General features: G+C 44.8%; 2 protein-coding genes and 1 pseudogene across 14 annotated transcripts in view; 2 read left to right on the top strand and 1 right to left on the bottom strand.

Annotated features, from left to right (window-relative positions):
• Positions 1 to 4,758, bottom strand: part of TTC3 (tetratricopeptide repeat domain 3) — a 125,611-nt gene extending 120,853 nt beyond the window's left edge. For 2 of the 13 annotated variants that reach the window (XR_011252227.1, XM_069568025.1), the window contains exon 1: positions 4,600 to 4,758. The gene's annotated coding sequence lies outside the window, so the exon portion shown is untranslated. Of the gene's footprint in view, positions 1 to 4,490 lie in introns of all 13 variants that reach the window. The other 11 variants (XM_069568080.1, XM_069568088.1, XM_069568032.1 and 8 more) reach the window with 10 other exon arrangements.
• A 10-nt stretch (positions 4,759 to 4,768) lies between these two features.
• Positions 4,769 to 16,581, top strand: PIGP (phosphatidylinositol glycan anchor biosynthesis class P). Its single transcript, XM_069568179.1, has 5 exons — positions 4,769 to 5,016; positions 5,535 to 5,638; positions 13,637 to 13,709; positions 15,523 to 15,641; positions 16,389 to 16,581. Exons 2-5 carry the CDS (start codon positions 5,557 to 5,559, stop codon positions 16,499 to 16,501), a joined length of 387 nt encoding a protein of 128 aa, XP_069424280.1. The 5' UTR covers positions 4,769 to 5,016; positions 5,535 to 5,556; the 3' UTR covers positions 16,502 to 16,581.
• A 1,947-nt stretch (positions 16,582 to 18,528) lies between these two features.
• On the top strand, positions 18,529 to 21,409 carry LOC138427969 (glycine cleavage system H protein, mitochondrial pseudogene; annotated as a pseudogene).
• Positions 21,410 to 21,822: the final 413 nt, after the last annotated feature.

The following is a 21,822-nucleotide window of genomic DNA, read 5'->3' as shown; positions in this document are numbered from 1 at the left end:
TCCAATTAGATTACATTGAAATTAAGAACTTCTGTTCACCAATACACACCATAAAGTGCAAAAAGACCACGAACTGGAATAAGATATTTACAATGTATATACCCAATAAACGATTACTGTTACCTGTTACAGTTTTAAAAGAGAACCCAACAGAAACGTGGGTAAGAGATATGACCAGGTATTTGTGTGTGTGTGTGTGTGTATGTGTGTGTCTGTGAACAATCAATTTCCTTTTTGTGAATAAAAGGGAGATAGATGGTTCACAGACAAAGGAAAACATGTTCAAAGTCATTAACAATAAATGCACATTAAAACTACAATGCACATTTCATATCCATTCGGCAAATATTAAGTTTGACAAGTAACAAGTGTTGCAAAGGATATAGATCAACTATAACTCTTAACACAATGCTAATCAAAGTATATAAATTAACAAAATAGCTCACCAAAGCATAAGCTGATACAACCACTTCAGAAAACAATTTGGTATCATCTTATAGTAAACATTCATACCCCATTGTCCAGCAATTCCACTTCTAGTAAATAGCTTACCACAGTGGTATTTCAACATTCTTTTTACTCATGAACCACAATAAATGCTATTAAAGATTACACTCATACTTTAAAATGATATCTAAAAAATTTCAGTCCTAAGTTTAATTGCAAAGGATAAATTGCTCGAGTACAGTGATATTTTAAAACACTGACATATCACTGGTTTAAAATGTTGTAATTATTACGGCACAGAGTTCATCAAAAGATAACTAGTATATATGCTGATGTGTGTATGTGTGCACTCTAAGTCACTTCAGTTGTGTCCCACTCTTTGTGACCCTATGGACGGTAGCCCGCCAGGCTCCTCTGTCCACAGGATTCTCCAAGCAAGAATACCGGAGTGGGTTGCCATGCCCTCCTCCAGAGGATATTCCCTGCCCAGGGCTTGAACCTGTGTCTCTTACACCTCCAGCATTAGAAGACAAGATTCTTCACTACCATCACCTGGGAAACCCTATATATGCTGATAATTAAACATGAAAGTTACACTTTATTGGAAATGCAGCTCTTGAGGAGATGGGAAGTGTCTGCACTAAAAGAAGTGTTTCCTAATACTATAACTGCATGTATTTTAAATTATCCTTTTGTCCCACGGGGAGTTTTTCAATTGGGACGTTACCCTGGTAAGATTCCATGCAAGTAAGCGGTATGCCTTCCTAATTTAAAGCAGAAATGCTACTCTGAAGGAGGAGGTGGGCAAGTAGAGCCAAGAGGAAGTTTCTATCACAGGCTCTAGGCATTACCAATGTTAGGAAAGGATACATGTAGAATTTAATGATCTACAAATTGATTCATTAATATCACTTGTGCCCAAACACCCCTCAGAAAATCTTTATTACTTCCCTGGAAGGCATATATCCCAGTGTGAAAAGTAGAGAAATTCTTGCAACTGTGTACCAGAAGAAATATATAAGAATCTTCAAAACAGCAAAACCTAGAAACCACCAAAATGTTCAATAGAAGAATGCATACATTGTGTTATATTCTCCAACAGAATATTACACAGCCATGAAAATTAATGAGATGTCTGAGTATCAGCGACTCTTAAAAACATAACATTGAGTGAAATAAGCCAGTCCAACAAACTGTATCCAGTATTCCTTTTTTAAAATTCAAAAACAATAGAAATCACACAATATACTGTTGAGGGATATACACATATTTGATAAAATTATTTTTAAAATACAAGGAATGACACATAATTCAATAAAAGCCACCCTGGGGATGGTAACATTCAAAATCGGTCATTTTGATTCTTGGACTGAGTGGTGGGTTGAGAGGCGTTCATTTTATTGTCTTGCTTCACAACTTGCATATATGTCACATATATTTTGAAAGCATTAAGTATAAGTGTTACATTAAAGAGGAAAAAAGATTTTTTTAAATCCATTCATCATATGCAAAAAATAATTAAATCACCTCACCTGCCACTAGAGAAGTACATCTAACATGGAAATCTTTATCTTACATCAACCACAGAAGTACATTACGTACAAAATAAATGTTCACTGCAATTAATTTTATGAGAACCAAATGAGATAAAAGATTGAGTCAGCTCTGAGAGAGGAACCCACAGGCTTTACACAGGGCTAGCACAGAAGCCAAGATGGTTGTAAGCAAATTTAGCTGCAAGTTAAAGTTATAAGGAAGCTGGTCAGTAAAGAAGAGGCAAAAATGTAAGTCAGGTAACATAAAGGGTTTAGCAATAGTGTGAGGAAATGGGTGTCTTCACTCAATACCAGTCAGAGTGATTAGTCAGTGCAACCACTTTGAGAGCTTCTGTGATATTTTGGTTACATTGAAGATGCATATATCCTACTATGCAGCAAAATCCACTATCAGGTGTATTTTCTCAAGAAATTTCCAAACGTGCACAAAGCAGACAAATACAAAGATGTTCAAGGCAGGATTTAGAGTCAAAAACCTTCAAAGTCCATCAGTAGGAAAACGGATCAGTAAATTATGGTATATTCATACAATGGAATTCTATACCAGCAATTAAAATGAACCAAACACAATTATCCAATTTATTCACGTGTAAATCTGAAAATGTGATGCCGATCGAAAAAAGCAAGTTGCAAAAAGACACATTGTTTAATACCATTCAACACTATATATTGTTTATGGATTCACCGTGATCAAAGTATAAAATATGCAAGGAGATATACACAAACCTAAACACGGTGACTACCTCTAGGAAAGGAGGGGTGGGAATGAGAGCACCTCCACATTTTGCAATTCTAGTTCTTTTAAATTAAAAAGAGGATCTGAAGTAAATTCGGCAAAATAATTACATCTGTAAATCTCAGTCATGAATTGGTTAGATCCCACTCTGTATTCTGTGTGAAATCATCCAGAAATTGAAAAGAAACAAAATCCCAGAAAATTAGGCAAAAGAAAGAAAATTGAGCAAATGAACAGGGAGAAACAGAGACTAAAAACGCAGCCCTTGAGCGCAGAGCACGAACCTTTGAGCAAGAGGAGCAGCTGGGTTTTTAACGTGTTTGAAGTTTCCTTCCCTGTGAAGCCTTGTAATAAATCCCATCTCCCTTAGGATAAAACGCAAATTTCCTGCAATACAAAATGCACCTAACCAGAGCTGTAATTATGAGGAAATTGCTCCCAAAGGAGGATTGAAACCTGTAAGCTGTCTACCTTGTTTCCATCGCCAGGACCCTGAGCAGAAACCAAAAGAGGTCATTTATGTGGACGCCACAAAACACTTATGTGAACCGTTAAGTATCATCAAGAACGCCTACGATTGGCTAGAACGTATTTGCCCAGCTGTCGCGTGTGTGTGTGTGTGTGTGTGTGTGTGTGTGTGTATATATATATATATATATATATTTTGGAAGGAGTCTGCCATCGAAGATCTTTGGGCATCTTAGGAGGCCTCTAAAAATGGTACGCCACACGGGTATCAAACAACATCCACCTACGCCTTAGCTCCATTTTTGGCCCCCGGCCCCTTATTCTGTCCCCAGAACAGGCTGACTCGACAGGCCACACTGGACATCCTAAACACTACGGAGCAGCTAGCCGGACCCCCATCCCCCCGGCTGTCCCCGCCTCTTCCCATTAGCGAAGGGAGGTGGGGGAGAGGACGCTCCGAAGAGGCGCGGCGAGCACTGCGTTCAAGTCTCCCTCCCCCGACCCCCTCCCCGCACTCGGCAGCCATTCTCTCGAAAACAGGTGGCGCATTTGTAAAGAACGCAAAACACGGAGGAGGGGGGCGTGCAAAAACGTTCACCAACACTCTAGAACGAAAACCCGCACCCCGGAGAGCACGCACTCGTGAGGACCCAGACGCGCGGGGACACGCGAGGACGCACCCCCGCGCGGGAGCTGCTGCAAGGGGGTGGGTCACGACTGCAGGCGGCGCGGCCACGCGCGCGGGGGGAGTTGGGGGGCGAGCACCCCAAGAGAGGGGCTGTGACACCAAGGCGGGGGGGGCGAGCACCCCCAAGAGAGGGGCTGACATCAAGGCGGGGCTGGGGGGCAGTCCAAGAGAGGGGCTGTGACACCAAGGCGGAGGAGGCACCCACGCAGCCGGAGCGTCCACGCCCGGGCCGGGAAGAATTGGCACGGACACAAAGGGGCCGGGAGGGAGATACCTCGCGTGTCCACGCGCGCTCGGGCCGTCGGAACCCCCAAGGCTAGCGGGGGTGTCACTCGCGCACCGACGGCGACGAGGGCGCGCGGGCGGCCGGGGGACGCGCACACACACACGGGCTTCTCCCACCTTCGCACAGGAGCCCGGAGGGAACCACACTTGAAGAATAGGGAAACCAGACAAAAGAGACACACCTACTGGGGCCGACGACAGCGGCCACACACACACACACACACCCCGAACCAGCACCATCCCCCCTCATACACACACTACAGGCAGCACAGCCAACGACGCGGGGCGACGCGCACACACCCACACTCACCACACACCCACGGAGGGGGTGTGGAGGGCCTCTCGCCCCGGCCATCTCGGCTGCTGCGCGACAAGCTGACACATCCGGCAGCCCCGCCGCGCGCCAGGTGTGCACTCACCGGGGCTCGCAGCCCGCGAGCCTCGGACGCGGGCAGCCGCCGCCGCCGCCGCCGCCTCCTCAGGCTCTCCACGTCAGCCGCCTGGCGGGCGGGCGGGCGCGAGCGGCCGGGCGGCGGCGGGGGGGGCGGGGAACGTGCGTCACGTGAGCCGCAACGCACATGCGCCGTCGAGCACGCCCCGCCCCGCCCCCCGCTGCGAGTCCCGCGATTCCCCGCTCGCCCCCGCGCTCTCCAGGGGCTGACTGACCTGAGTCGCGGTGCGCTTGCGCGCGGGCAGAGTTTCCGTGGCAACCGCGCGGCTCGCTGTTTGTCCTCTCTCGCCCTCGTGCGGCTTCCGGAATCCGCGCCTGCGCCGAGGCCTCGGCCCTGAGGTGGCCGAACGTGCCGCTGGGGGAGTCGGCGCTTGGAGGACCCAAGGTCGAGGGCTACCCCGCACCCCGGGGGGAACTCGAATGAGAAAATTGAGCTATGAGACGGCAGGGCCCAGTTCTGGGTGTCGGGGCCCAGTTCTGGGTGTCGAGCCCCAGGCGGGAGGGCGCTTGTGCGCGGGCCCACCATCCGTCCTTGCCCTTTCTTCCCTGTTCTTACGGAGGCGAAGCCTGCAGAGTTGGGGTGGCGTTCAGTGCCCCCGGACCCCCGCTCTCCCCTTGCCTCCCCCCACTTTCCACTGCAGGAGGTGCGCGCGCTAGCCCGTGTGCTTGTGTGCGCGTGCACGTGAGGTTGGGGGTCTGGTTGCTCGTGCAGGCAACGTTTGGGTGCTTGTGTGCACCTGTGCAAGCAGCTGTGTGTCGGATTTCAGTGCGCCGGTGTCTCCTGTTTGGTTTACTGGAGAAACGCAGAGGCTGTGCCCATAGCAAAGCGGTGAGATTATAATAGACCCGTAGTGAAAATGAGTGGATCACTGACAGATGACTTGTTTTTGTTTTCCCCCACAGAATATCTAAAGCCACGGGGAAAATGGTGGAAAATTCACCGTCGCCGTTGCCAGAAAGAGCGATTTATGGCTTTGTTCTTTTCTTAAGCTCCCAATTTGGCTTCAGTAAGTACTCTCCTCATGGATGGCCAGGGCCTTTCTCTGATGTTCAAGGACAAGGAAATTATTCCGTTTGTTAGTAGAATGTGTACACGTGAACTGTGATTCTTTCAATCTTTCTCTCTTTTTGAGAAAACCTGAAGAGACCTCTTGTCTCTTCAGCATGTTACTATATGCCAGATATGAGCCTGAAAGATTTAATCTCAACAAATCTTTAAAAATGCCTCACCAGGAAGGATTGCAGAGGAAATGAAACCTGATCCCTGCCCTTAAGAAGGTCTTGGTTTTGTGGACAAGATAGAGGATTAAATCTCAGTTAATACACTGTGATACGTGCCTTGGGAACCTAGTGAAGAGATAAATCAAAATGGAAATTCAGGGAATTCCCTGGCAATCCGGTGGTTAAGACTTGCGCTCTCACAGCCAAGGCTCAGGTTCGATTCCTTGTCAGGGAACTAAGATCCCACAAGGCACTGAGGCAGTGCAGCCAAAAAAAGAAAGTCAGTTAATTTTTCTCCCAGGGACTTTATCTTCAACAATAAGGAAGAAGTGGGAAGGCCTTGAAGGGAAGCATGGTGAGGTTTGGAAAGGAGTAATCTAGTCTGGCCCCAGTGCAGCTGGGGGACCAGGAATCAGGTTCCAGAAGTCAGCTGCACTTTACATCCTGGATCTCAGTCAGTCCTCATATGGTCCCATTTTACAGATAAGAAAGCTTGTTCTCTGAGACACCATATTCCCAGAGTCATACAGCCGGCCTCATGTCTCTCCCCAGAAGGATCTGAGAATTAGGGAGAAGAGTGGATGCCCAAAACTTTTTAGAATTTTGTGGAAACCAGGCAGATGGAGTGGCCGTGCTTCTGAACCCTAACTGCATCAGTATAGCCAACCAAGCTGTTGCCTAGGGCAGTCTATGAAGAAGTTATAGCTTGAGTCCAAATCCTGACTCCACAGACTTGCTTTGAGGAGGACTGTTTGCATCTTCGATTCTTCAGATGCTTCATCTGTGGAAGGGTGGTCATGTCTATTAAAAGCTAAGGAAGCATAAGACAGTCCAGTGAGATAGAAATTGTCATTACAGTCCTCATTTGCAGATGACAATATTGAGCACACGGGGCTTAAATAATGTGCCCAAGGTCACACCACTGGTAAATAATAAAGCTAAAATTTCGATGCCAGCACACTGGGTTGATGTCACTGTACTGCCTCTCTATGTCTGTTGTAAAGATAAATTGCCATCATTTATGCAGAGCAATGGCTTACCCAGTCCAGTATTCTTGCCTGGAGAATTACATGGACAGAGCAGCCTGGTGGGCCAGGCACAACTGAGCAACTTTCAGACACATGCATTCTTATGAAATCTTGGAGAGCCCAAGTGGTATAAAAAGAAGGGCACATTTGCTAACGCACAAAAGTTGAGCTCATGCACTCAATTTGATAAAGATACTCAGTTCAGGTAAAGATGCTCATACAGTTCAAAGCTGTGGCGGCTTGACACTAAGATGGGAAAGGAGCTCGGACAAGCCACACTCCCTGCTCTGGGTGCGAACTGCTACCACAGCTCCCTGCGAAACAGATGCAGAAAAGGTTTTTAGTAAAAGCAAAAATCGTCTTCAGATTTCCTTTGGTTAAAGAAAACATACTACTGTAGGTCTTTGCTAAGAGCAAAATGGCTTAAAGTGGACTTTCAAAAAGTGGGGGCTACCTGTACTTTACTGGAGTGGGTTGCCAAATTCACTTCTCCAGGGGAATTTCCTGACCCAGTCATTGAACCTGGGTCTCCTGCATTGCAGGCATATTCTTTACTATCTGAGCTACCAGGGAAGCCCAATTAAACATTAGCTGCGACTCTGATTGTTACCATCAACATCATCTTTTTTGCAAATCTGTGTTCTATAGAGTATTTGAAGGATTAGAAACTATACAGATAAATAAAAGCAATGACTTGAATAAGACTTTAACTCCAACAGGACCCACAACCAGAGATTTTTTTTTAATTGGAGGCTAATTACAGATTTGTGGTTTTTTGCCATACAGTCACATGAATCGGCCATGGGTGGACATGTGTTCCCCATCCTGACCCCCCTCCCACTCCCTCCCCATCCCATCCCTCAGGGTCATCCCAGTGCACCAGCCCTGAGTGCCCTGCCTCATGCATAGAACCTGGACTGGTGACCTGTTTCACATATGGTAATATACATGTTTCAATGCTATTCTGTCAAATCATCCCACTCTGCCTTCTCCCACAGAGTCCAACAGTTCTTTACATCTGTGTCTCTTTTGCTGTCTCACATATAGGGTCATTGTTACCATCTTTCTAAATTCCATATATATGTGTTAATATACTGTAGTGGTGTTTTTCTTTCTGACTTACTTCACTCTGTATAATAGGCTCCAGTTTCATCCACCTCATTAGAACTAATTCAAATGCATTCTTTTAAATAGCTGAGTAATATTCCATTGTGTATATGTACCACAACTTTCTTATCCACTCATCTGCCGATGGACATCTAGGTTGCTTCCATGTCCTGGCTGTTGTAAACAGTGCTGTGATGAACATTGGGGTACATGTATTTCTTTCAATTCTGGTTTCCTCGGTGTGTATGCCCAGCAGTGGGATTGCTGGGTCATAAGGCAGTTCTATTTTCAGTTTTTTAAGGACTCTCCACACTGTTCTCCATAGTGGCCATACTAGTTTGCATTCCCACCAACAGTGTAGGAGGGTTCCTTTTTCTCTGCACCCTCTTCAGCATTTATTGCACAACCAGAAGTTAATTCCACAGATTTTTCTTCTGTGCTTTCCATGTGCTGGGCACTGTCACTGACCAGAGAGGAGCAGAACAGCCCCAGATTTCCTGCTCTCAGAGTCTGCATTCTGCTGGGAGGGAGACGGTCAGTGGGCAGTTGACATAAGTAAAACATACAGAATGTCAGACGATAATGTGTACCTTGGGGAGAAATTAAGCAAGAAGGAGAGTAAGGAATGGAAGCAGCTTGCTGTTGTAAGTACAGCTGTCAGGAGGTGCCTTACTGACAGATGAGTTTTAGACACAGACGCAAAAAATGAGAGTTGCCATGGCAATGTTGAGAGCGAGCCTCTCAGAGAACAGCCAGTGCAAAAGCCTAACTATGCCAGTGGTTTGAAGGAATTGATGGAAGTCATTAAACCTGAGACAGTGAGGCAGAAAGTAATCAGGGAGGTGAGAGGCCAGTACCCAGCAGTTTTAATAAAACATAGTGGTAGGTGCACAGGGGTTATATGAGTCTGTATGTATGTTGAAATATTTACTGAATTTAAAAGCTAATTGTGGGAACTTCCCTGGTGGTCCAGTGGTTAAGAATCCTTCCAATCCAGGGGACGATCCCTGGTTAGGGAATGAAGATCCCATGTGCCATGGAGCAGCAAAGCCAGTGCACCTCAACTAAGACCCAGACCAGACACAGCCAAATATATTAAATAATTAACTTAGGGAAAAAAAAGCTAATTGTCTTAATCTGTTTAGGCTGTGACCAGGTAGCTTAAACAATAGACATTTATTTCTCAGCTCTGGAGGGAGGGAAGTCCAAGATCTGGATGCCAGCATGGTTGGGTTCAGTGAAGGCCCTGAAATGGTTTGACCATCACTTTCTTGTGTGTCCCCACAGCCCTGATCTCTTCCAGGTCTCATGAGGACACTAATCCCATGATGGTGCCTGTCCCTCACGACCTCATCTATACCTGACTGCCTCTCAAAGGCCCCACCTCCAAATCCACCACATTGGGGATTAGGGTTTCAAGGTAATCATTTAGGGGGAGGGGCACAAATATTCCGCCCATAACCATAGTTGTAGACTGGTAATGACTTGGAAGGAAATAAAGAGAAATGGCAAGGGAGTAAAAGGGTGTGGTGTGCAGGTGGGACATAGCTGGAAGAGCAAGTGACTGGGGAAAGCCTCTCTGAAGGTGACGTTTGAGCCAAGACGGGAAGCAAGCTAAGGAACCAAATGCGTTGAAAGTCGGAGGAAGAACATTTCAGGCAGACAGCACTCACTACAAGCTCTGTTACCCTGTGTCTGAAGGTTGTGTGAAGTGCAAACATGAAACACTGTCTGGAGCTGAAATGTAGTGTGTGAGGACTGGACCTTGGAGGGGCAGGCAGGAGCCTGGTCATTCTAAGTTCTTGCAAAGCCTAGGAAGGACTTTGGATTTTATTCTAAAGCCATCAAAGTTCAAAAACTGGCAAATGATGCTGTCTGATCAGTATTTGGGGGAAATCTCACAGTGCAGTGTGGAGAATCTCTTCAGGGTTGGAATTACTAGACCCCACTCTGAAAGCCTGGGAGTCCTCTTTGCCTGCACTTCTCCTCCCCCACCTTGTTCATCTGCTCCTGCCATTGTGGTTGCTGGGGCCTCTCCTCCTCCACAGAAACATAGACGCAGCTCTCACAGCAGCGCGCTTGAGATCCAGGCCTGAACTCCCCAGATGAAAACCTCTGGAGCCTGAGTGGTTATTTCTCTTGGTGTGTGTGTGGGTTGGTGCGTGCTCAATCATGTCCGACTCTTTGCAACCCCATGGACTGTAGCCCGCCAGGCTCCTCAGTCCATGGGATTTCCTTGGCAAAAGTACTAGAGTAGGTTGCCATTTCCACCTCCAGGGGATCTTCCAGAAATACCCAATTATCCCCCTTGCCCAAAACATAAAGTTCACATTCCTTGCCCACAGTCTTCCATGATCTGGGACCCGTTCACATTTCCAGCTGGTTTCTCACTGCGCAGAGCCTCCCACCGTATGCCCCAGTCATGCCAAGCCACCTGGGGTTTCCCAGATACGTTGCTTCCCCTTCGTGCTGTTAACCAGTGCTCTGACTCCTGCCTGTGAGTCCAAGGTGAACACATGCCTGAGTTCTTGTTCCATCTCAGTAACTGTTAGCTTTGAGACCTTGGGCAAGTGACTTTAATTCCCCATGACTTAGTTCTTTTTATCTGTGAGTGAGGAATAATCTTGGCACAGACTTCAGAAGAGTTTGAGAGGGATCACATAAGACAGTGCTCAGGAGGTTCCTGCCACTGCATCTGGCTCATTTTTGTCACCCACAGGACTTGTGAGGATAGACACCATGTCTCATTTTTCTTTGGAGCCTTGACCTTTTGATAGCACCTAACATATAGCAAATGTACAATAAATATTCATTTAATTAGTTAAACTAAGCAAGTTATTTCATTTTACGAATTTGCCTCATGTTTTTGCCACTATTTTTATTTCATTAACCTTGAAAACTCAAGTTGCAAGCCTGATCCTTTCCAGCTTTTCATTCTGCCATCCACCACTACTCTCTCTTTGATTCCTGACGCTCTCGCTGCAGCTCGTGGCCAGGAACACCGTTTTCTCATTATTAATATTTCCTTCCTTCCTCACAACTGCAAGCCCAGCCATTAGCATTTTCATCTGCCTAACCCCCACTCATCCTTCAGGCCCCAGCTTAATGACTTCCTCCAGGAAATCTTTCCTGTCCATTAACATCACTTCCATCACCACCACCGTGGGCTGAGGGCTGCCTTATATGCTCCTGTATCATCTGCTATTACGAGTTCATTAGCACTTATCACAGTGTATTGAAAATAGCAGTTTATTCATCTCTGGTCCTCTGCTTAGGGAGGGCAGAGGCCATCATTTGGGTTCACCATTGTCTCTCACACTTCTGACATACAGAATTCTGTAATACATATTTGTTGAGGAAAATGTTAATCTTTCATCATGGTTGAGACAGGTGGTTTGAAATTTGTCTTTGTCACTTGGGCAGGGCTTCCCTGCTGGCCCAGATGGTAAAAAAATCTGCCTGCAAAGCAGAAGACGTGGGTTCGATCCCTGAGTCAGGAAGATCCCCAGTGTTCTTGTCTGTAGAATTCCATGGACAGAAGAGCCTGGTGGGCTACAGTCCATGGGCTTGCAAATAGTCAGACTTAATAATAACTTAATGACTTAATGATAACACTTTAACTTACCTTGGGCAGATGATGTAACATGTCCAAGATTCCAGTTCCTCATCTGTAAAACTAACATAATACCTCCTAGGATTGTTTTGAGGAAATGAAATAATACATGTAAAGTGCTCAGAGGGCTTTCCTGGTGACTCAGTGGTAAAGAATCTGCCAATGCAGGGGGCCCAAGTTCAACCCCTGGGTTGGGAAGATCCCCTGGAGAAGGAAATGGCAACCCACTCCAGTATTCTTGCCTGGGGAAATCCCATGGACAGAGGAACCTGCTGGGCTACAGTCCAATGGCTCTCAAAAGAATCAGACATGACTTAGCAATTCAACAACAATGACAAAGTGCTTAGAAGTGTGCTTAGCCCACAATGAGTGCTCAAGAGGTTGGCTGTTGTTATAACAGGTACAGTAGTAAAGGCCACAGAAACTTGACGTGGCGATAAGACTGTTCTAGGAGATAAAGCATGTCATGAATCAGAACAGGGTAGATAAATTCACCTTTACACCACTAATTGTCTGTAGTTGTTTCAACCCTGTAGGAATAAAGTGTAGAATACCTACTACATATAAAGAAAATTGCTAGCTGCTCTAAGAATTACAGCAGTTCTTAAGGCACGATTTCTGTCCTTAAATTGCTTAAAATAGTATGAGTTAAGTGTGAATAGCATGAATTAAAATATCAGTTCAGTTGCTCAGTCATGTCCAACTCTTTGGGCCCCTCATGGACTGCAACATGCCAGGCCTCCCTGTCCATCACCAACTCCTGGAGTTTGCTCGATCTCATGTCCATCAAGTTGGTGATGCCATCCAACCATCTTATCCTTTGTCGTCCCTTTCTCCTCCCACCTTCAGTCTTTGCCAGCATCAAGATCTTTTCCAGTGAGTCAGTTCTTCGTATCAGATGGCCAAGGTATTGGAGCTTCAGCTTCAGCATCAGTCCTTCCAATGAGTATTCAGGACTGATTTCCTTTAGGATGGACTGGTTTGATCTCCTTGCAGTCCAAGGGACTCTAAAGAGTTCTCCAAAACCACAGGTCAAAAGCATCAATTCTTTGGCACTCAGCTTTCTTTATGGTCCAGCTCTCACACCCATACATGACTACTGGAAAAACCGAAGCTTTGACTACACAGACCTTTGTCAGTAAAGTAATGCCTCTGCTTTTTAATATGCTGTCTAAGTTTGTCATAGCTTTTATTCCAAGGAGCAAACATCTTTTAATTTCATAGTTGCAATCACCATCTGCAGTGATTTTGGAGCCCAAGAAAATAAAGTCTGTCACTGTTTCCATTGTTTCCCCATCTATTTGCCATGAAGTGATGGGACCGGATGCCATAATCTTAAGTTTTTTGAATACTGAGTTTTAAGCCAGCTTTTTCACTCTCCTCTTTCACATGAGTTAAGACATACTTGTTTTAAATTAGAGGACTTGTTTAGTGGGTATAGAGTTTCAGATTCACAAGATGAAAAAGTTCTAGAAATATATTTAACAGCAGTGCAAATATATTTAACACTATTGAACATTACGCTTGATTCAAATCGTAACTTTTATGGTTTTTTAACCACAGTTTTTTAAAATGACTGGTAGATCTTGCCTGGGAAATCTCAAGGACAGAGGAGATGGTGGGCTACAGTCCATGGCATCACAAAGAGTCAGACACAACTTAGCAACTGAACAACAACAGCACACAATCGGGCAGATTGTGATTTGGGAAAATAGTTCTTGATGGAAATGTGCCATCATAAAATGGAGAGGAAAGTGACCTAGCAATATGGAATATAGGATTTTGTAAGAAATTAAACTTTATGTATAGAATAATAGTTGTAGATATTGAAACAATAAAGTCCATGGCTAAAGGGAAAAAAAAAATGACTAGTAGAAAATAATTGTGCAGTGTTACAGAAATGATACAAATAAGGAGGAAAAAATCATTTCTCAGTTAAGCAACATTCAAAGGATCTTTTTTTATTTGAATCTTGATAAATCAGATGCATGCCTTACTGACCTTTTTTCCGTTTTTGTTTTCCCCCTCTTCTGCAGTATTGTATCTTGTGTGGGCTTTTATTCCTGAATCTTGGCTAAACTCCTTAGGCTTAACTTATTGGCCTCAAAAGTAAGTTTAATATATTTCTTAAATAAAGTGAGAGTATATCAGTGCTGTTTTGAAGGATAAGATTTTTCTCAAGACTTTTTCACATCTTATATTTGTTCTTTTAAGATCTGTACATAACCATATAGAAAAGTAAAGTTTTTAAAAAATCTTTATTGATATGTTTCTGCTTAAAGATGGTGGGCTGAATGCACATTTCTATCTCCACTTCCTCCCAAAATCTTGATAAAATAAGCCCATAATAAAAAATAATTGTTAAAATATAAACCCACAGGAGCAAATAAAGGCACAGGAGAGATGTATCAATAAAATCTGGAAAGTGGATTGCAGACAGGTGGAGAGGTACCTGACTTAATTCCCACTGTCCCATGTCGGTCATGCAGGAGGCAGCCAGAGTCTCTGTGCCCACAGCACAGAGGCCCAGACGTTGGAAGTGTGGGCACCTCTTAACATTGTATTTCTGGTCCAGGCTGAAAACAGTGTTTAAAGAGCATTTGGCCCTCCAGTCGTCCTCCTCAGCCTTTAAAGCTGAGAGACAAAACCTCCCCTGCAGAAGGAGTTTTACACCCTGGAAAGACTGACTTGAGCCTGTAATCTGGGGTACTCTAGGTCTGTGTAGGCACCTTACTGAAAACAGGAATAAGTGAGGATCTGCTTTGCTGAAGTGTGAGTCCTCCTGAGCACCTGTCCTACTTCCCACCTCCTCCCAGCAAGATCGGAGGGTCCTCCCTGAGAAAGCTGGCCAGCTCAAAGGCTATCTCATTCCTGAAAACGAGAGGTCCTCCAGTGGAATGGCCAGGGCTCCCATAGTGAGGGTCAGTTGGCCATTCCAGTGCACATGTGCACAGTGCTTCCAATTAACGTGTTGGTGCTTCATCTATATTTCTCTAATGTTTCCCCCCACATGTCTTCTCCCCGTACTTCACATGTAATTGTGAGTGGACAACCAAAACTTACCAGACATGAAAAGAAAGCCTCTAAAATGAAATAAAAGAGAAAAAGCAAAAGAAACTTGAAAGAAATGGAGATAATGCAAAGAACAAAAGAAAACGTTAACAAAATCCTCAGAGATAAGAAAAGAGTATAACTATGAAGCAACAGGATGCTATAAATAAGGAATGTTCAGTGAATTACTGTATGGAAATTATAACTATGATAACCAAAATTAACGTTTTAATTCTACGTTTAGAAGAAACACCAAAAGTAATCTCCAGAAAGTAGAATAGAGTATAGCAAAACAGAAACAAGATGAGAGAAGTAAAACAGCAAAAAATCCAAGTCTTAGAAATGCCAGAAAGAGAAAATGGCAAGAAAGAAGTAAATTATACACCAATAAAACATGTGAGAGCATTTGACATGCTTAAATGTATCAAGAGGCATATTAGAATCTGTCAGAGAATTTGAGGATTGATTATTGATAAGTACATGGAAAACCAAGCAAACAGACTAAAAGTGGTAATTACTACAAAAAATTGTACAAGACAAAATAATAATACATTACGGTGCTCAGTGGCAAACATTATTTCTATAAACATCTTCATGTCCATATTAGGAAGTTCAGAGGAAATATCTGAAGACAAATCAAGAAACAATGATATGAGTATGTTGTATAGAAAAGTGGAGGTAAACGCCAAAAGAAACGGCCCCGTGCCCCCAAACAAGAGAAGCCTGCTTTCCACAACTAGAGAAAGGCCAAGTGTAGCAATGAAGAGCCTCCACGGCCAAAAAGATTAAAGTGTAACAACTTGGTGATGAACTCTTGAGAACTGCAGCTTTGTGTGAGGTCTGTTGCCTATTTTAATATTCTCTTCTGCAGGTATTGGGCCGTTGCTCTGCCTGTGTATCTCCTCATTACCGTATTCATCGGTTATGTCCTCTTATTTGGAATAAACATGATGAGTACGTCTCCACTTGACTCCATTCATAATATCACAGGTAAATTTATATCCGAGGAAAGCGCTAGGGGAGGCAGGAGGGGGTATTAACACTTTTATCAAGAGAAGCGACCAAAAGCAGGCCAAGGCAAGTGCCACACGCGGTCGCAGTAGAAAGAACCTGGGAAAAATAGATCAAGTTACACCAAAGAAAGTGGTCACAGGGCACAAATAAGCTTTTGTGAAAACACCATTTAATAGCACTAGTTAACAGCCACAAATATGTAACGTGTTCCTTGGCAACTCTGCCTGGGAGAAAATTCTGTCATCCTAAACAGGCTGTGTGGATCAGGAATGACAAAAGAGGTCCCTGCAGACTCTGGGAGGAAGAACTCGGGTGGCAGGGGGAGGGTGTCCTTGGGGTCACTGTGTACCCCAGACACCAGTTATGTGGTCAGAAGAGTCACAGGTAACCTACTATGTTCCCTGTGTATTTGGTTGGAATTACGGCAGATAGACAGTTTGTACAAAGAGGGGAAATTGTGAGGTTTGTATGAAGGATTGTACCCAATAGTTTCATAATTTCTTATCCAAGTTAGAGGTTGCAAAAAGTACTTTGCTGGTTTTTATTCTAATTGGGACATTTCTTCTAAAAAGAGGATTTAAGGGGCCTTCTAATTACATCATACATGTTATTTGTCCTTATCCAAACGTTAGCCCATCATACTACATGGTGGGTCTCCGCAAGCACAGAGACTGTTGAAGAGATTACTTGGATAAAACAGAGCCTTTTGTCTTCTTCTTACAGATAACTATGCCAAAAACCAACAGCACAAGAAAGACCAAGAAGAGGCCATCCCAGCACTAAGAGATATTCCTATTAGTGAAGTAAACCAAATGTTCTTTCTTGAAGCCAAGTAATTTTACACCGAAAACTTAATTGTATGTAGACTAATACCAAACATTTAGTATAAATTTTTGACATAAAGGTTTCAACCATACTAATTTAGGTTGTCTTTCTGATTAATAAACAGTGTTAAAAAAAAGGTTGAACTTATTTTATATTAAGTTCTAATAATATTATAAATGTTATCAAATAGTAGTTACTAATGGACAGAATAAATACTGCATTCAGTTCAGTTCAGTCGCTCAGTCATGTCCGACTCTTTGCGACCCCGTGAATCGCAGCACGCCAGACCTCCCTGTCCATCACCAACTCCCGGAGTTCACTCAGACTCAGGTCCATCGAGTCAGTGATGCCATCCAGCCATCTCATCTTCTGTCATCCCCTTCTCCTCCTGCCCCCAAGCCCTCCCAGCATCAGAGTCTTTTCCAGTGAGTCAACTCTTCGCATGAGATGGCCAAAGTACTGGAGTTTCCATATGGCAAAAAGGCATTCATGTTGTAATTTTCAAAGGGCAGTTGTATCCTCCCCGCTGTTTGTTCTTCGAAGCCCAGAATCCAAACTCTCAGACTTTGGAGAGGAGACATTTAATGTGTCCTCGCCATCAGATATGTGTCTAAGGGACAACTACGTGGGTGGTCAGGGAGGGCCGCTGAGAGGAGACAGTTGGGGTTGAGATTTGATCAGCAGAATCAGTGGCCATTTATGAAGACGAGCAAGGCAGGAAGGAGCTTTCTGTACTGAGCAGCCAGGGCGGAGGCCTGCCGGCTGAAGGAGCTTGGTGTGTCGTATGGCCAGCAGGGGGCCTAGTGCTTGCTTGCTTCGGGAGGGTGTGAGCATTGTGTGGGCCCGCGTGAGATGTCAGGTTTACCTGTCACTATGATAGGCGTGAGGCACTCCAGATACTGAGCCATTGGTAGGTTTTAAGGAAGAGTGTGACATGGCCCGATCTGTATCTTTAAAAGCCACTGGGGGGAAGTCCCTGGCAGTCCTGTGGTTAGGACTGTTGCACTTTCACTGCAAAGGGCACAGGTTCAGTCCCTAGGGAACTAAGATCCCACAAGCTACAAGGCCCAGCCAAAATATATATATATATATATATATATATATATATATATAAGCCACTGGGCAGTGAATGGAGGGTGGATTCAGAGGGGGACTTGGCATGGGGCAGGACTGTGGACATAAGGAGACTGGTCAGGAGGCTGTTGCATTGGTCCAGGCAGGCAGTGCTTGCAGAGGGGTGGCAGTGGGGCTGGGGAGAAGCAGGTGGCTTTGTAAGATTTGTTGGTGGCACAGCTGGATCTGGCAGTTCAGGGTAGGCAGGTCACGAGAGGGGTTGTCGGTCAAGGGTCACTCCTAGGTGTTTTTGAGTTAAGGAACTGAGGAGACGGTTGTGCCTTTCACTGAAGCAGATTTGGGGAAGTACCGTTGAAGGGGTTGGAGGATTTGGTATACGGATTAGTTTGAGTAACTCTGCCGGGGCTTCCCAGGTGGTGCTAGTGGTATAAAAAACTTGCCTGCCAGTGCAGGAGACATAAAGAGACTTGGGTTCAATCCCTGGGTCAGAAAGATCCCCTGAAGAAGGGAATGCCAACCCACTCCAGTATTCTTGCCTGGAGAATCCCAAAGGCAGACAAGCCTGACAGGCTACAAGTCCACAGGGGCACGAGAGTCAGACACAACTGAGGCGACTGAGCATGCACACACGCCGTACTAACATCTGGGTCTGTCTCACGTAAGGTGAAGAATTGTAGATGGAAATAAGTTTGAAAAAACAAACCATACCCAATTCAGCAAGAGTTTACTCACAGGTGGCCAGTGGGACGAATCTAAATTCATCCAGCATTCAAGGCCACGTAACTTTCGATAACTTAAACCTCTACACAGGTTTGGAGACATTTTTTCATTTATGCACATTTAACTGTGCTTTACTACAAACAGGAAAGAAAGAAAAGAAAAAGAAACTACTAATTTTCAATAGTTGGGAAAACTAGAACTTGCATACTGACATGCAAGTTCTGGAGAAGGCAGTGGCACCCCACTCTAGTGCTCTTGCCTGGAAAATCCCATGGACGGAGGAGCCTGGTGGGCTGCAGTCCATGGAGTTGCTAAGAGTTGGACACGACTGAGTGACTTCACTTTCACTTTTCACTTTCATGCACTGGAGAAGGAAATGGCAACCCACTCCAGTGTTCTTGCCTGGAGAATCCCAGGGACGGGGGAGCCTGGTGGGCTGCCATCTATGGGGTTGCACAGAGTCGGACACGACTGACGCAACATAGCAGCAACTTAGCAGCCTTATCCCTGCCTTGCAGAGGTGTGAGCTGGATGGTGTGAAGGTGCTGTTTCTGTCCTCTAGTGAGTCCCAATTCCCGAGTCAGTTTATGGTAAGGGCATATCACCACACTTAAGAGCAGTTTGAAGGGACCAGCCAACTCTGTCAGGGGTAGAATGGTCAATAAACTATGTCCTGTTTACACAGTGGAAAACCACACAGCCCTGCAAACACGAAAAATTACTGCTCTACCTAGCAACATGAGTGAACGTCACAGATACAATGTTGGGCATAAAAAGCCAGACATAACAGAGTACGTGTATACTGTGTGATGCCATTTATATGGAGGCCAGAATCAGGAAAAACTAACCTATGGTGATACACATTAGAAGAGTGGGGTGAACTAGGAGAGGCTTCCCTGGGGCTCAGTGGAGAGAATCTGACTGCAGTACAGGAGATGCAGGAGGTATGGGTTCAGGCCCTGGGTTGGGAAGACCCTCCTGGAGAAGGAAATGGCCACCCACTCCAGTATTCTTGCCTGGAGAATCCCATGGACAGAGGAGTCTGGAGGGCCATGGGGTCACAGACCGTGGGGTCACAGAGAGTCGGACACAACTGAGTGACTAAATGACAACAAAAGAACAGTACTGTGCCCCACCCCCAGAACTTTTGATTCCTTGGTCTGAGCTGGGGCACAGGCTGGGGTAATTTTTAACATCTCCCAAGATGCTTATAACTTACAGCCAGGATCGGAACTTCTGCCTTCAACTGGACTTGACCGAGCCTGGGGTCAGCCAGGGGAATGGCCATTCACTTTGGAAGAGAGAGTGGCAGTTAACAGAGCTGTCCTCTCCCCACCAAACTATAGGCTGTGATTCTTTTGAAGGTCACAGTTTAGTGCAGTGATTCTCAGCTGCTTTTTTTTTCTCTCCCTCCTCTTTTTAAATCTCAAGACTCCTTTATTTATACTTGCGTAAAGTCCCAAAGATATTTTGTGTACATGGATTACATTTAGAAATGAAAATAGAAATGTTAAAAGTATTTGTTTATAAATAATAAGCCTATTAAATTTTGTTGTATTTAAGTAATACTTTATTTAGAAAAATAAATATATTTTCCAGAACAAATTTAGTGAGATGAGTAGAATTGTTTTACATTTTTGTGAAGCTGTTCAGCATCTGGCTTAAAGGGAGACAGCTGGGTTCTCAGACCTGCATCTGCAGTCTGTTCTGATACCACACGCCCCAAACCTCTGGAAGATTCCACCGAACACTCAGAATGGGTGTGAAGAAGAAAAATGGCATCTTAATGTTATTACAAAAATGGTTTTGACCTTGCAGGCCCCCTGAAAGGGCTTCCCCAATGGCTCAGGGGTAAGGACTCCACCTGCAGTTCAGGAGACTCAGAGAGGCAGGTTCAGCCTTTGCGTCAGGAAGATCCCCTGAGGAAGGAGATAGCAATCCACCCCAGTATTCTTCAGTAAAGAATCTGCCTGCAATGCAGGAGACTTAGGTTCTATTCCTGGGTCTGGAAGATCCCCTGGAGAAGGGCTAGGCTACCCACTTCAGTATTCTTGCCTGGAGAATCCCATGGACAGAGGAACCTGGGGGGCTACAGTCCATGGGGTCGCAAGAGTTGGACAGGACTGGGTACCTTTCATTTCACTTTCACTTCCAGTATTTTTTTTAATTAATTTATTATAATCAGAGGCTAATTACAATATTGTGGTTTTTGCCATATATTGACATGAATCAGCCATGGGTATACAAGTGTCCCACTGTCCCAAACCCCCCTCCTACCTCCTTCCCCATCCCATACCTCTGGGTTGTCCCAGTACACCGGCTTTGAGGGCCCTGTCTCATGCATCGAACCTGGACTGGCGATCTGTTTCACAGGTGGTAATATACATGCTTCAGTGCTATTCTCTGAAATCATCTCACCCTCACCTTCTCCCACAGAGTCCAGAAGTCTGTTCTTTATATTTGTGTCTCTTTTGCTGTCTCACATATAGGATCGTTGTTACCGTCTTTCTAAATTATATGTGTGTGGTGCTCTAGGTGCCGCGCGGAGACCCTCTGCACCCGTGCGAACATGGCGCTGCGCGCGGTGCTGAGCGTGCGGGCCGCGGTCGGCAGCCTGCGCGCCATCTCGGCACCCAGCGCACCCTGCTCGCTGCGGCCCTGGGGACTGAGAGCGTGTGCCGTCTGGGTGCTGCGCACCGGCCCTGCTCTGCTGTCGGTGTGGAAATTCACAGAAAAACACGAATGGGTAACAACAGAAAATGGTGTTGGAACAGTGGGAATCAGCAATTTTGCACAGGAAGCTTTGGGAGATGTTGTTTACTGTAGTCTGCCTGAAGTTGGGACAAAGTTGAACAAACAAGAGGAGTTTGGTGCTTTGGAAAGTGTGAAAGCTGCTAGTGAACTCTATTCTCCTCTATCAGGAGAAGTAACTGAAATTAATAAAGCTCTAGCAGAAAATCCAGGACTTGTCAACAAGTCGTGTTATGAAGATGGTTGGCTGATCAAGATGACATTCAGTAACCCTTCAGAACTAGATGAACTAATGAGTGAAGAAGCATATGAGAAATACATAAAATCTATTGAGGAGTGAAAATGGAACCCCTAAATAAACTACTTTGAAACAACTTAATCTAGCATAGTTGTCTTAAATTAGTGGTGGATAGATATTTAAAAAGCAACTTTTAGCAAAAGAAACTACTTGTAACAATGTTTCCTGAAGAAAACACGGCTTAACTTTCTAATGACTTCAGATAAACATGGTGCATCTTTTCCACAGCATCCTGTGATTTTTAGGCTAGGCTCCAGTTATAATATTCAGAATTCCTGAAATTATCTCTGGTAAAACTAATTACAAAAATTATGTAATTCAAGGATAACATGGTTATCTTAAACCTTATATGACACTGTAACTTGCTTACAGCTATCCTTGGATTTGGGTCAAAATTATCTTCCCGCTAGAAATAACTGCCAGTGGAGAAAAGTCTGTTAGTTGTATAGTGTCCAATGAAGAATATTACTATCTTAATTTTGCAATATA

The sequence above is a fragment of the Ovis canadensis genome, chromosome 1 (assembly GCF_042477335.2).
Source record: "Ovis canadensis isolate MfBH-ARS-UI-01 breed Bighorn chromosome 1, ARS-UI_OviCan_v2, whole genome shotgun sequence".
Taxonomy (NCBI): domain Eukaryota; kingdom Metazoa; phylum Chordata; class Mammalia; order Artiodactyla; family Bovidae; genus Ovis; species Ovis canadensis.
The sequence above is the reverse complement of the archived record's forward strand: the minus strand, read 5'-3'. Positions and strand labels throughout refer to the sequence as shown.